The sequence below is a fragment of the Schistocerca serialis genome, chromosome 2 (genome assembly GCF_023864345.2).
Source record: "Schistocerca serialis cubense isolate TAMUIC-IGC-003099 chromosome 2, iqSchSeri2.2, whole genome shotgun sequence".
Lineage (NCBI taxonomy): Eukaryota > Metazoa > Arthropoda > Insecta > Orthoptera > Acrididae > Schistocerca > Schistocerca serialis.
The window spans coordinates 911876977-911891061 of NC_064639.1; the positions used below are offsets into that span (position 1 = coordinate 911876977).

At 38.7% G+C, this 14085-nt stretch overlaps 1 protein-coding gene across 2 annotated transcripts in view; it reads right to left on the bottom strand.

Moving 5' to 3' along the window:
* Positions 1 to 14085, bottom strand: part of LOC126458271 (integrin beta-PS-like) — a 256308-nt gene that overhangs the window by 220290 nt on the left and 21933 nt on the right. For both annotated transcript variants that reach the window (XM_050095198.1, XM_050095197.1), the window contains exon 3: positions 12752 to 12980. In XM_050095198.1, the coding sequence (XP_049951155.1) occupies positions 12752 to 12980 (229 nt within the window). The remainder of the gene's footprint in view (positions 1 to 12751; positions 12981 to 14085) is intronic.

Sequence of the window (14085 nt, forward strand, 5' to 3'; positions counted from 1 at the left end):
GACAAAATGTAATCGAAGCCCTGTCAAAGGATGTGGTTCCGCTGTTGCAGTCTGGGGTGGTACCTGGTTGATGAAGGGACACTCCTTTGTCACTGGTTCTTGGGGATGTTGGGAGGGTTGGGGAAATGGCAAAGGAGATCTGTTTGCTGACTAGGGCTGGGGGATAGTGTCTGTCTATCAAGACCTTGTCGAGACCATTCTGGCCTGAGCTGCTGGAGTTAGCGGTCATGTGTGTGTGAAGTGTGCTTTCTTATCAGAATAGCTCGTGTGTGTTTTTCTTTTTCTGATGAATGCTCTGGACGAAAACTTTGTGTAAGTGTCTTTTAATTGTGCCCGCCTGCAACGTAACATGTTTTCTTACACTCAAATGTTCTCTTATATGGGGTATCAAGTGAAATTTGGGACTGGATTGAGGATTTTTTTTTTATTTTTTTTTTATAGGGGGTGCAGTATGGAATCTTGGATGGAGAGTTATTGTCAGATGTAGAAGTAACACCCCCATGAACCATGGACCTTGACATTGGTGGGGAGGCTTGCGTGCCTCAGTGATACAGATAACCATACCATAGGTGCAACCACAACGGAGGGATATCTGTTGAGAGACCAGGCAAACATGTGGTCCCCGAAAAGGGGCAGCAGCCTTTTCAGTAGTTGCAGGGGCATCAGCCTCGATGATTGACTGATCTGGGCTTGTAACATGAATCAAAACGGCCTTGCTGTGCTGGTACTGCGAATGGCTGAAAGCAAGGGGAAACTACAGCTGTCATTTTTCCCGAGGGCATGCAGCTTTACTGTATGGTTAACTGATGATGGCATCCTCTTGGGTAAAATATTCCAGAGGTAAAATAGTTCCCCATTTGGATCTACAGGTAGGGCTACTCAGGAGGACGTTGTTATCAGGAGAAAGAAAACTGGCATTCTACGGGTCGGAACATGGAATGTCAGATCCTTTAATCGGACAGCTGGGTTAGAAAATTTAAAAAGGGTAATGGATAGGTTAAAGGTAGATATAGTAGGAATTAGTGAAATTCGGTGGCAGGAGGGACAAAACTTCTGGTCAGGTGAATATAGGGTTATAAATACAAAATCAAATAGGGGTAATGCAGGAATAAGTTTAATAATGAATAAAAAATAGGAATGCGGGTAAGCTACTACAAACAGCATAGTGAACACATTATCGTGGCCAAGATAGATATGAAGTCCATGCCTACCACAGTAGTACAAGTTTATATGCCAACAGATAGCAGATGATGAAGAGATTGATGAAATGTATGATGATATAAAAGATATTATAAAAATAGTGAAGGGAGATGAAAATTTAATAGTCATGGGTGACTGGAATTCAATAGTAGGAAAAGGAAGAGAAGGAAACATAGTAGGCGAATATAGAATGGGGGTAAGGAATGAAAGAGGAAGCCACCTGGTAGAATTTTGCGCAGAGCATAACTTAATCATAGCTAACATTTGATTCAAGAATCATGACAGAAGGTTGTATACATTGAAAAAGCCTGGATGTACTGGAAGGTTTCAGAAAGATTATATAATGATAAGACAGAGATTTAGGAACCAGGTCTTAAATTGTAAGACTTTTCCAGGGGCAGATGTGGACTCTGACCACAATCTATTGGTTATGAACTGTAGTTTAAAACTGAAGAAACTTCGAAAAGTGCAAAAAACTGAAGGAACTGCAAGATGTGAAAATTACCAAACTATCAGTTTAATTAGTCACGGCTGCAAAATACTAACGTGAATTCTTTACAGATGAATGGAAAAACTGGTAGAAGGAGATGGGACCTGGATAAACTGAAAGAACCAGAGTTCGTAGAGAGTTTCAGGGAGAGCATTAGGGAACGATTGACAAGAATAGGTGAATGAAATACAGTAGAAGAAGAATGGGTAGCTTTGAGAGATGAAATAGTGAAGGCAGCAGAAGATCAAGTAGGTAAAAAGATGAGGGCTAATAGAAATCCTTGGGTAACAGAGATATTTAATTTAATGGATGAAAGAAGTAAATATAAAAATGCAGTAAATGAAGCAGGCAAAAAGGAATACAAACATCTCAAAAATGAGATCAACAGGAAGTGCAAAATGGCCTACAGGAAAATTAAACAGACCTTTGGAGAAAAGAGAACCACTTGCATGAATATCAAGAGCTCAGATGGAAACTCAGTTTTAAGCAAAGAAGGGAAAGCAGAAAGGTAGAAGGAGTATATAGAGAGTCTATACAAGGGCGAGGTTCTTGAGGACAGTATTATGGAAATGGAAGAGGATGTAAATGAAGATAAAATGGGAGATATGATACTGTGTGAAGAGTTTGACAGAGCACTGAAAGACTGAAGTCAAAACAAGGTCCTGGGAGTAGACAACATTCCATTGGAACTACTGACGGCCTTGGGAGAGCCAGTCCTGACAAAACTCTACCATCTGGTCAGCAAGATGTATGAGACAGGCAAAATACTTTCAAACTTCAAGAAGAACATAATAATACCAATCCCAAAGAAAGCAGGTGTTGACAGATGTGAAAATTACCAAACTATCAGTTTAATAAGTCACGGCTGCAAAATACTAACGCGAATTCTTTACAGATGAATGGAAAAACTGGTAGAAGCCGACCTCGGGGAAGATCAGTTTGAATTCCGTAGAAATGTTGGAACATGTGAAGCAATACTGACCCTACAACTTATCTTAGATGTTACTAGCATCTAGCGCTTAGAGAAAGCTTTTGACAATGTTGACTGGAATATTCTCTTTCAAATTCTGAAGGTGACAGGGGTAAAATATAGGGAGCAAAAGGTTATTTACAATTTGTACAGAAACCAGATGGCAGTTATAATAATCAAGGGGCATGAAAGGGAAGCAGTGGTTTGGGAGGGAGTGAGACAGGATTGTAGCCTATCCCCGATGTCATTCAATCTGTATATTGAGCAAGCAGTAAAAGAAACAAAAGAAAAATTCAGAGTAGGAATTAAAATCCATTGAGAAGAAATAAAAACTTTGAGGTTTGCCGATGAATTGTAATTCTGTCAGAGACAGCAAAGGACCTGGAAGAGCAGCTTGTGTCTTGCAAGAAGGATATAAGATGAACATCAACAAAAGCAAAATGAGGATAATGGAATGTAGTCGAATTAAATCGGGTGATGCTGAGGGAATTAGATTAGAAAATGAGACACTTAAAGTATTAACTGAGTTTTGCTATTTGGGGAGCAAAATAACTGATGATGATCACAGTAGAGAGGATATAAAATGTAGACTGGCAATGGCAAGGAAAGCGTTTCTGAAGAAGAGAAATTTGTTAACATCGAGTATAGATTTAAGTGTCAGGAAGTCATTTCTGACAGTATTTGTTAACAATTTACATATGAAAGTATTCGTATGGAGTGTAGCCATCTATGGAAGTGAAACATGGACAATAAATAGTTTAGACAAGAAGAGAATAGAAGCTTTCAAAATGTGGCGTTACAGAAGAATGCTGAAGATTAGATGGGTAGATCACATAACTAACGAGGAGGTATTGAACAGAATTGGGGAGAAGAGAAATTTGTGGCACAACTTGACTAGAAGAAGGGATCGGTTGGTAGGACATATTCTGAGGCATCAAGGGATCACCAGTTTAGTATTGGAGGGCAGTGTGGAGGGTAAAAATCATAGAGGGAGACCAAGAGATGAATACACTAAACAGATTCAGAAGGATGTAGGTTGCAGTAGGTAATGGGTTATGAAGATGCTTGCACAGGATAGAGTAACATGGAGAGTTGCGTCAAACCAGTTTCTGGACTGAATACCACAGCAACATAGAAGTAAATTTTTGTGTGCCCCAAGGAAGTGTGTTGGGATCCCGGCTGTTTATGTTGTGTATTAATGACTTCACAGACAATATTAATAGTAACCCCAGACTTTTTGCAGATGATTCAGTTATCTATTATGAAGTACTGTCTGAAAGAAGCAGCATAAATATTCTGACACACCTGGTCAAGATTTTAACGTGTTGCAAACTTTGGTGACTTACTTTAAATGTTCAGAAATGTAAAATTGCACACTTCACAAAATGAAAAAATGTAGTACCCTATGCTATATCAATGTGTCACAGTTAGAATTGGCCAACTCACATAAATACCTGGGTGTAACACTTTGAAGGGATATAAAATGGAAGATCACATAGCCTCAGTTGTGGGTAAAGCAGGTGGTAGACTTCTGTGTGTGCAGTAATTATTCTAATCTTATCCTCAAGATCCCTAAGTGAGTGATACATAGGGGGTTTTAATATATTTCTAGAGTAATTATTTAACGGAGGCTCTTGAAACTTTGTTAATAGGCTTTCTCAGGATAATTTACATCTATCTTCAGGAGTCTTCCACTTCAGTGCCTTCAGTGTCTCTGTGCACACTCCCATGGCTTAAACAACCCTTGACCATTCATACTACCCTTCTCTGTATATGTTCAGTATCCCCTGTTCTTCATATCTGGTATGGGTCCCACACATTTGAACAATATTCTAGAAATGGTAACACAAGCAATTTGTAAGTAGTCTCCTTTGTAGATTGATTGCACTTCCCCAGTATTCTACCAATAAATCAAAGCCTACCACCTGCTTTAGCCACAACTGAAACTATGTGATCATTCCATTTCATATACCTACAAAGTGTCACACCCAGGTATTTGCACGAGTTGGACAATTCCAACAGTGGCTCGTTGAAATTATAGTCACAGGATATATGTTTTTTGTTTTGTGAAGTGCACTATTTTACATTTCTGAACATTTAAAGCAAATTGTCAATCTCTGCACCACTTTGAAATCTTATCAAGATCTAACTGAATACTTGTGCAGCTTCTTTTAGATAGTACTGTATTACAGATAACTGCATCATCTGGAAAAAGCCTGATTTTACTGTTAATCAGTCTACAAAGGTGATTGCTTACAAATAACTCATATAACTCATTCAATAATATTGTTCAAGTGTGTGGTTTCTATACCAGATAGGACTTACAGGGGATATTGAATTATACATAGACGGGCACCACAAACGGTCACAGGTTTGTCTGACCCACGGGAGAGTTTCACAGAGATACTGAAGAAACTGAGTTGGCAGATAGACATAAACTATCCAAAGAAAGCCTACGGGCAAAGTTTCAAGAACTGGCTTTAAATGATGACTACAAATTATTCTTGGGACCGAGAGCTGGCTGAAAACTGAAGCAGGAAACTCTGAGATATTTAGTGAGTCATAGAACATTTATTGCAAACACAGAGTAGATGCCACAGAATAGTGAGTGTTTGTTGCAGTTGACACAAATACTGTCTCTACTGAGGTCAAAGATGAGTGTGACAGTGAAGTTATTTGTTGCGAACAACAGGTATAGTTTAAAACAAGTTAATTTTTGGATGTTTTCATTGGCCATTCGAATCCATTGTGACAGTTCTAGAGTCATTCGAAGATAGTCTATGGTCAGTAGTGAGTAAATACCCAGATCATGCAGTACAGTTGGAGGCAACTTTAACCTACTGAGTACAGAGTAGGACATCCACAGATTCATTGTGGAGGCTATTGACAGACAGTCTTGCAAAGTACTTGTGAACATGTTTCTAAAAATTGTCTTGAGCAGCTAGTGTGGCAGACCACAATCAAGGGAATATCTAAGATTTAGTAGCTACAAACAGGTCAGAACTTATTGACAGCTTCAGTACAGAGTCGTGGATTAGTGATCATGATGTAATTTTAGCAACTATGGTTGTGAAAGTTAATAAGTCATTCAAGAAAGCTGGGAGGGTGTTTCTGCTAGAAAGAGCAGGTTAGCAGTTGTTAGTGTCTCACCTAGACAGTGAATTGACATCACTTAGTTCCAATAAGATAGATGCAGAGGAATTATGAGCAAAATTTAAATAGGGCGTAAAGTGTGGTTTGAAGATCTATGTGCCTAAAGAACTGAAAAGACCCCTCATGGTTTAACAATGAAATTCAGAAAATGATGAGGAAACAAAGGTTGTTGCACTTTCAGTTCAAAAGAGAACACACTAAGGAGGACAGACAATGGTTAGTAGAGATACATCTCTCTGTGAAAAGATCTATAAGTGAAGCATACAGCAACTAACACCATCATGCCTTAGCAATAAATCTGGCCAAGAACCCAAAATAATTTCGGTCCCATGTAAAATCACTAAGTGGAACTAAGGCTTCCATCCAGTAACCTGTTGACCAATATGGTGTAGCAGTAGGAGATAGCAAACCAAAAGCCAGAGTTTTAAATTTCACCTTAAAAAAATCATTCATGAAGTAAAATTGTACAAACATACCATTGTTTGACCACTGAACAGACTCACATATGGATGACATAATAATAAGCATCACAGGCATAGAGAAACAAGTTGAAAACAAATAAGTCATCGGGTCTGGATGGAATCACAATTTGGTTTTATAATCATTACTCTACAGCACTGGCTCTTTACTTAACTTTCATTTATCATGAATCTCTCACCCAGTACAATGTCCCAAGTGACTGGAAAGAAGTGCACTACTGTGTATAAGAAGGCTAAACAAATGGACCTGAAAAATTACAGACCAATATCCATAAAATCGGTTATCTACAGCATCTTTGAACATATTCTCAGTTCGAATATAATAAATTTTAATGAGGTCAAGAAGCATATGCCCACAAATCAGGTTTGTTTTAGAAAGTGACATTAGTGTGAAACTCAGCTTGCCATTTTCTCACATGATATACTGCGAACTATGAATGAAACAATAGGTAGATTCCACATTTCTGGATTTCTGGAAAGCATTCGACATGGTGTGACACTACAGGCTGTTGATGAAGGTACGAGCATATAGAATAGGTTCCCAGATATGTGAGTAGCTTGAAGGTTTCTTAAGTAATAGAACCCAGTATGTTGTCCTTGTAGGCAAGCATTCATCAGAGACCAAGATGTCAACAGGAATGCTCCAGGGGAGTGTGATAGGACTGTCATTATTTTCTATACACATAAATGATCTTGTGGACAGGGTAGGCAGCAATCAGCAGTTGTTTACCAATGATGTTGAGGTGTATGGGAAGATGTCGAAGCTGAGTGACTGTAGGAGGATACAAGATGACTTGGACAAAATTTGTAGTTGGTGTGATGAATGGGAGCCAGCTGTAAATATATAAAAACATAAGTTAATGAAGATGAGTAGGAGAAACATATGCATAAAGTTTGGACACAGCATTTGTAGTGTCCCACTTGACACAATCACAGCATTTAAATATCTGAGCATAATGCTTCAAAGTAATATGAAATAGAATGAGCATGTGAGGATTGTGGTGGGGAAGGTGAATGGTCAACTTTGATTTATTGAGAGAATTTTGGGAAAGTGTGGTTAATCTGTAAAGGAAACTGTATACAGGGTGTTACAAAAAGGTACGGCCAAATTTTCAGGAAACATTCCTCACACACAAAGAAAGAAAATATGTTATGTGGACATGTGTCCAGAAACACTTACTTTCCATGTTAGAGCTCATTTTATTACTTCTCTTCAAATCACATTAATCATGGAATGGAAACACACAGCAACAGAATGTACCAGCGTGACTTAAAACACTTTGTTACAGGAAATGTTCAAAATGTCCTCCGTTAGCTAGGATACATGCATCCACCCTCCGTCGCATGGAATTCCTGATGCACTGATGCAGCCCTGGAGAATGGCATATTGTATCACAGCCATCCACAATACGAACACAAAGCGTCTCTACATTTGGTACCGGGGTTGCATAGACAAGAGCTTTCAAATGCCCCCATAAATGAAAGTCAAGAGGGTTGAGGTCAGGAGAGCGTGGAGGCCATGGAATTGGTCCACCTCTACCAATCCATCGGTCACCGAATCTGTTGTTGAGAAGCGTACGAACACTTCGACTGAAATGTGCAGGAGCTCCATCGTGCACGAACCACATGTTGTATCATACATGTAAAGGCACATGTTCTAGCAGCACAGGTAGAGTATCCCGTATGAAATCATGATAACGTACTCCGTTGAGCGTAGGTGGAAGAACATGGGGCCCAATCAAGACATCACCAACAATGCCTGCCCAAACATTCACAGAAAATCTGTGTTGATGACGTGATTGCACAATTGCGTGCGGATTCTCGTCAGCCCACACATGTTGATTGTGAAAATTTACAATCTGATCACGTTGGAATGAAGCCTCATCTGTAAAGAGAAAATTTGCACTGAAATGAGGATTGACACATTGTTGGATGAACCATTCACAGAAGTGTACCCATGGAGGCCAATCAGCTGCTGATAGTGCGTGCACACGCTGTACATGGTACAGAAACAACTGGTTCTCCCGTAGCACTCTCCATACAGTGACATGGTCAATGTTACCTTGTACAACAGCAACTTCTCTGACGCTGACATTAGGGTTATCGTCAACTGCACGAAGAATTGCCTCATCCATTGCAGGTGTTCTCGTTGTTCTAGGTGTTCCCCAGTCGCGAGTCATAGGCTGGAATGTTCCGTGCTCCCTAAGACACCAATCAATTGCTTCGAACGTCTTCCTGTCGGGACACCTTCGTTCTGGAAATCTGTCTCGATACAAACGTACTGCACCACGGCTATTGCCCCGTGCTAATCCATAAATCAAATGGGCATCTGCCAACTCCACATTTGTAAACATCGCACTTACTACAAAACAACGTTTGTGATGAACACTAACCTGTTGATGCTACGTACTGATGTGCTTGATGCTAGTACTGTAGGGCAATGAGTCGCATGTCAACACAAGCAATGAAGTCACTATTACCTTCCCTCAATTGGGCCAACTGGCAATGAATCGCGGAAGTACAGTACATACTGACGAAACTAAAATGAGCTCTAACATGGAAATTAAGCATTTCCGGACACATGTCCACATAACATCTTTTCTTTATTTGTGTGTGAGGAATGTTTCCTGAAAGTCTGCCCATACCTTTTTGTAACACCCTGTGTAGGACACTAGTGTGATCTATTCTTGTGTACTGCTTCCATGTTTGGGACCCATACCAAGACAGATTAAAGGAAGGCATCGAAGTAATTCAGAAGCAGGCTGCTAGATTTGTTACCAGTAAGTTTAAACAACATGCATGTGTCATGGAATGCTTCAGGAACTAAAATGGGAGACCCTGGAGGGAAAGTAACGTTCTTTTCAAGAAATGCTATTCAGAAAATTTAGAGAACTGGCATTAGCTAACTACAGAACAATTCTACTGCCATCAACATGCTTTTTGTGTATGGACTATGAAGATGAGAGAAATTAAGGCTCATAAGGAGGCATATAGGCAGCTTTTTCCTTTGCTCTATTTGCGAATGTTACAGGAAAGGAAATGATCAGTATTGGTATTGGGTACCCTCCACCACACACAGTATGGTAGCTTGCAGAGTCTGTATGTAGATGTAGAATACCCTACGTATCACTCACATGGGGATTGTGAGGACGAGTTTAGAATAATTACAGCATGCACAGAGGCATTTAAACAATCACTCTTCTCTTGCTCCATATGTGACTGGAATGGAAAGAAAACCTAATAACGGGTAAAATGGAATATTTCCTTTGCCATGCACTTACAGTGGTTTTCAGAGAATAGATGTCAATATAGTTGTAGCAGTGACAAGAAAATGTAATATAACCAACTACAAAATCTTCTGGTAACTTGTAGCACCAAAATAAATAGGAGAAAACATTTTTAGACTAAGTGGTCCATCAGAAACAACAAGGATTAATGATAAGATGTCATCTACAAATAAATGTTCCAATGTGTTTAAATACCATCACAATGTTCAGTCTTTGCAAAAGAAGTACAATTTGAATTAGCGAATTGTGAACTAAATATGTGTAACTAAACAGTGCATAAACAAAAACAGATTATGTCAACTGTGATTTTTGGATATAAACTCACCAATTCTTATTGTAGAAGAAAAAATAAGTAGGGCTGAAAAGCTACTTTTGTGGAAGAATACTTGGAATTTACAGCAATAGAAAACATCAAATCTTAGCTAGGGACAAAGATTTTGAACTGTTTATAGTTGATTTGGTAGATTTTAATGTTTGGAGACTTGAAAATATTCACTGCTTATTTTAAAAGGCTGCTTAATAATAATATGTAATGAGATATTAACTGGTTATCTGTAGAGATTTAAATGCAGACATCAGCAGTTAACTCTCCATTTAGAATAACAGCTGAAAGTAAATCTGCAGCAGATTGTGTGACCTCAACTACAACAGTAACATAATAAACATGAGTTACAATGGCCACAAAGCTCAGCCTGTGTCCATTACTAGAAATGTTGACAAAAGGGGGGGGGGGGGGGGGGCAACAACTAAAATAACTGAACAGAAAGAGTGTGGTGATGACAAACCCAGAGAATTAAATTTTCAGCTATCAGTGGAAATGTAGAAGGATGTCTTCAACAAAAATGCAGTAAATAGCATATGAGACAGCTTCTACAATGTCTAGCAGCATTATTTTCATATAGTGTTTCCAACAGAATACAAGAGTAATATAGACAAAAATAAATGTTGGACAGCAAAAGTCATTATAACTCCCAGTAGACAGAAAGCAATACTCCAATCATTCATTAAAACACAATAATGCTATATCACAATTTAGACATTTTGGGAAAAAATGCAACCACATAATCAGCAACATGGGTTGTTAAAAGAAGTCAAAAGTCATCATAATAATATCCATATTTCAAGCTCAAAAAATAAGACAACAGCTGTCTGGTAGGTTATCAGATCACAAATTGACAAATAGTAATCTTTGTCAAACAATACTTCTCTGCTAATGAAACGTAACAGATTCTCAGATCCAAGACAGCTTAGTTATTTTTTTTATTATGTGTTCATGAGTATTCAGTCAAGTTAACCCAGCATATTATAAAAATTAATTTAATTATACTTGTATTACAATATCAAAAGAGTATATACTTCAGTCTATAATTGTAATATATTTATTTTGCCGACGGGCTACTGGTTTTGGCACACATATCATCTCCAGGCCATCCTCTGGTATGTAATTGTCACACTGGCTTACCAAGTAGGTGTGTCAAATTCCCTGTAAAGAGTGTAATAGTTTTTACATTGGACAAACAGGACACTACTTTCTGACAAGGTTCAAGGAACATTCTGTAGAGACAACTAAGGAAAAATCTACTTTTGGTAAACATCTCATTCAAAATAAGCATGCAATACAAGACATATGGAATAATCTCGAAATTCTGCATATTGGCCTAAGGGCCCACTATGAGCATCTTGGAGGAAGTGGAAATTTACAGTCACATGAAGAGTAGAGAAGATAAGGTACTCAATGATCAAAATGAGCTGAGGGACAAGCAATTCTAGAACTTTTCACAAAATGGATACAAGAGTGCCACATCATGATACTTACTGGATACATCTTCAATACACAATTTACTGACTTTGTTACTAATCTCAATGCATCACTCCTCTTTTTTGTCTCCCCTCGTCTGCTTCTCTCCTTCCCCCTCCCTATGATATAACCTATACAATATGACTGTGTGCAAATGAATGGTAGTTAATTTAATATATCCTACTGTTTACTAAGTTTTAAATGGTTGATATATGATTGATTTTAAGATTATAGGGGCCCTAGCACCATGATACGTAAATGCATTTGACTTATTTTTTTAAAATTTGTTGATGCACAAAGTAACTATGGACTTCAAATAGTCTCATCAGTTATAATGGAAAATCCAGGATGGAGTGTAACAATATTATGAAAAGGATAGTTGCTACTCACTGTATAGTGTAGATGCTGAGTCCAGATAGGCACAATGAAAAGACTATCACAAAGAGCTACCAGGAGCAGTGGCCGTGTGTGTGTGTGTGTGTGTGTGTGTGTGTGTGTGTGTGTGTGTGTGTGTGTGTGAGTGGGTGGGTGTGTGGGCACGTGCGCGCGTGTGCATGTGTCTGTCATCTGTTGTTGACAAAGGCCTTGTTGGCCAAAAGCTTATTTTGTGACAGTCTTTTTTGTTGTGCCTATCTGCGACTCAGGATCTCTGCTGTATGGTAATTAGCAACTACTCTTTCCATAATATTGTCTCATCACTTAAGACATACAGCATCATTGGGTTCAGAATATAATAATTGGATTACAGTGCCACACAGTATGATAACGTACAAATGACAGCAAGTTTGTTTATTGTCCTTTGCGGTCACCTAATATGAAAGCCTATCAATGCAGCCTTTCACAATTGCTCATTACCTATGTGGGGTGATTACCACGGCCATGGTTGGTCGATGAGCTGCGACACCATGTGGAGAAGGTATGATACAACCTCGCTGAGAGCCCCAGCATACAACTGACACTGCTCGGAATACTATTAACTGTAAAATGGTATTTGACATAGCTACTTGGGAAGCCAGTGTGACAATTGCATGGCACAGGATATCCTGAAGATGGTACTGTTTATCAAAACCAGTAGCCATTCAGCAAAATAAATAAATTGTGACTCTAGAATAAAACATATACTTTTGCAGTAAGGCATTGGTTGCTTTTCCATGAACAATCTATTGGAAATATGTATTACAATACGAATGTACCCAAAATATCACCTCTAATATGCTCTCAATACCACCTTCTTCACTTATTGTACACATTTATAAAAAAAATAAAAAATACTGATAAACAATTAAATGAATATTACTCAAAGAATAAGAGGACATAAAATGATTTCAAATATGTACAGATATTACATTCACGTTTGAGTCTTTGGAGCCATACCTTGATTCAACAGTGCTTGTAAATGGTAATTCCACTTTGTCTACAAAACTACCAAAGCCCATTCGAAAGTTTTCAGTGATATTTTGCATAGTTGCTGCCAGAGCACCTCCTAATTCAGACAGCCGCTTCTTATGACTATGCATAGACATGGAGAGATCCATAACATAATACAGATCAACTGGATAATCTTCCACAACACCATAATGAAATTCAACTGTATGTGTCTCACCTAAAGAAAGGTACAAACAATCAGAAATCACAGTACTTCATTTCAAAAATTAAATACTTAATAGCTACAGTACTAATTCATGTAATGAAGGCAAAATTATGCAGTGAGAGCATAAAAATTACAACTCATAACAAATTTGTTACAGCTAAGTTTCTAGAAAGATATATATAATTTATGAAAATTGCAGATTTTGCAGTTCTTTATTGTTATAACAGACATTGTTACATGTAATGATGAACAGAAATTATGAAGAAACCAGCAGAAGAGCAAATCACAAATAAGTATTTTTAAAATCACTAAATAAAATAATGAAAGTTTTAACAATGTAGGAAAAGACTGATTATACTTGCCGTAAAGAAGACATGTCAAGCTGTAGTCAGGCACAATTAAAAGACATTCACATAAAAACTTTCAGCCACAGCCTTCATAAGTAAAACACACACACACACACACACACACACACACACACACACACACACACACACACACACACACACACAGCAATTCGGGTTAGCCCAAGGTCCTGGAGTTGGTGGCTGTGTCTGCGTGAGCTGCACTTGCTTGTGGCACATTTGTTTTTTTCCCCTTCCTCATGCCCAGACAGCATGGTGTGGCAGTAGTGGAAACTTGCCAGCCAGGCTGAGCGCGATGGTCCTCGAGCCGTTGCACAGCCTGTGAACCGAATTGTTGGTCACCCCTGCTTTGCCACAAGGAGCCCTGCTCATTACTGTCAATGCCACCTGCCTCTACACTAACATCCCAAAAGTCCTTGCCGCTATTGAACATTACTTTTCCCAATGCCTGACTGACTCCAAGCTTACAATCTCCTACCCTATCCACATTTCTCCAGAACCTCAGCACCATCTCCTTCATTCACTTCACCTGGCCTTCCTCAACCCAACAGCCATCTTTCTTGATGTTGGCCTCCACCTTAAGGATGGCTATATAAGTAACTCCATTCATATCATACCTACTAACCACTAACAATGCCTGCAATTTGATAGCTGCCACCCATTTGACACCAAGAAGTCCTTTCCATATAGCCTAGACAACAATGGTTGTTAAATCTGTAGTGATGAGCAGTTTCACTTCAAATATGCCAAGG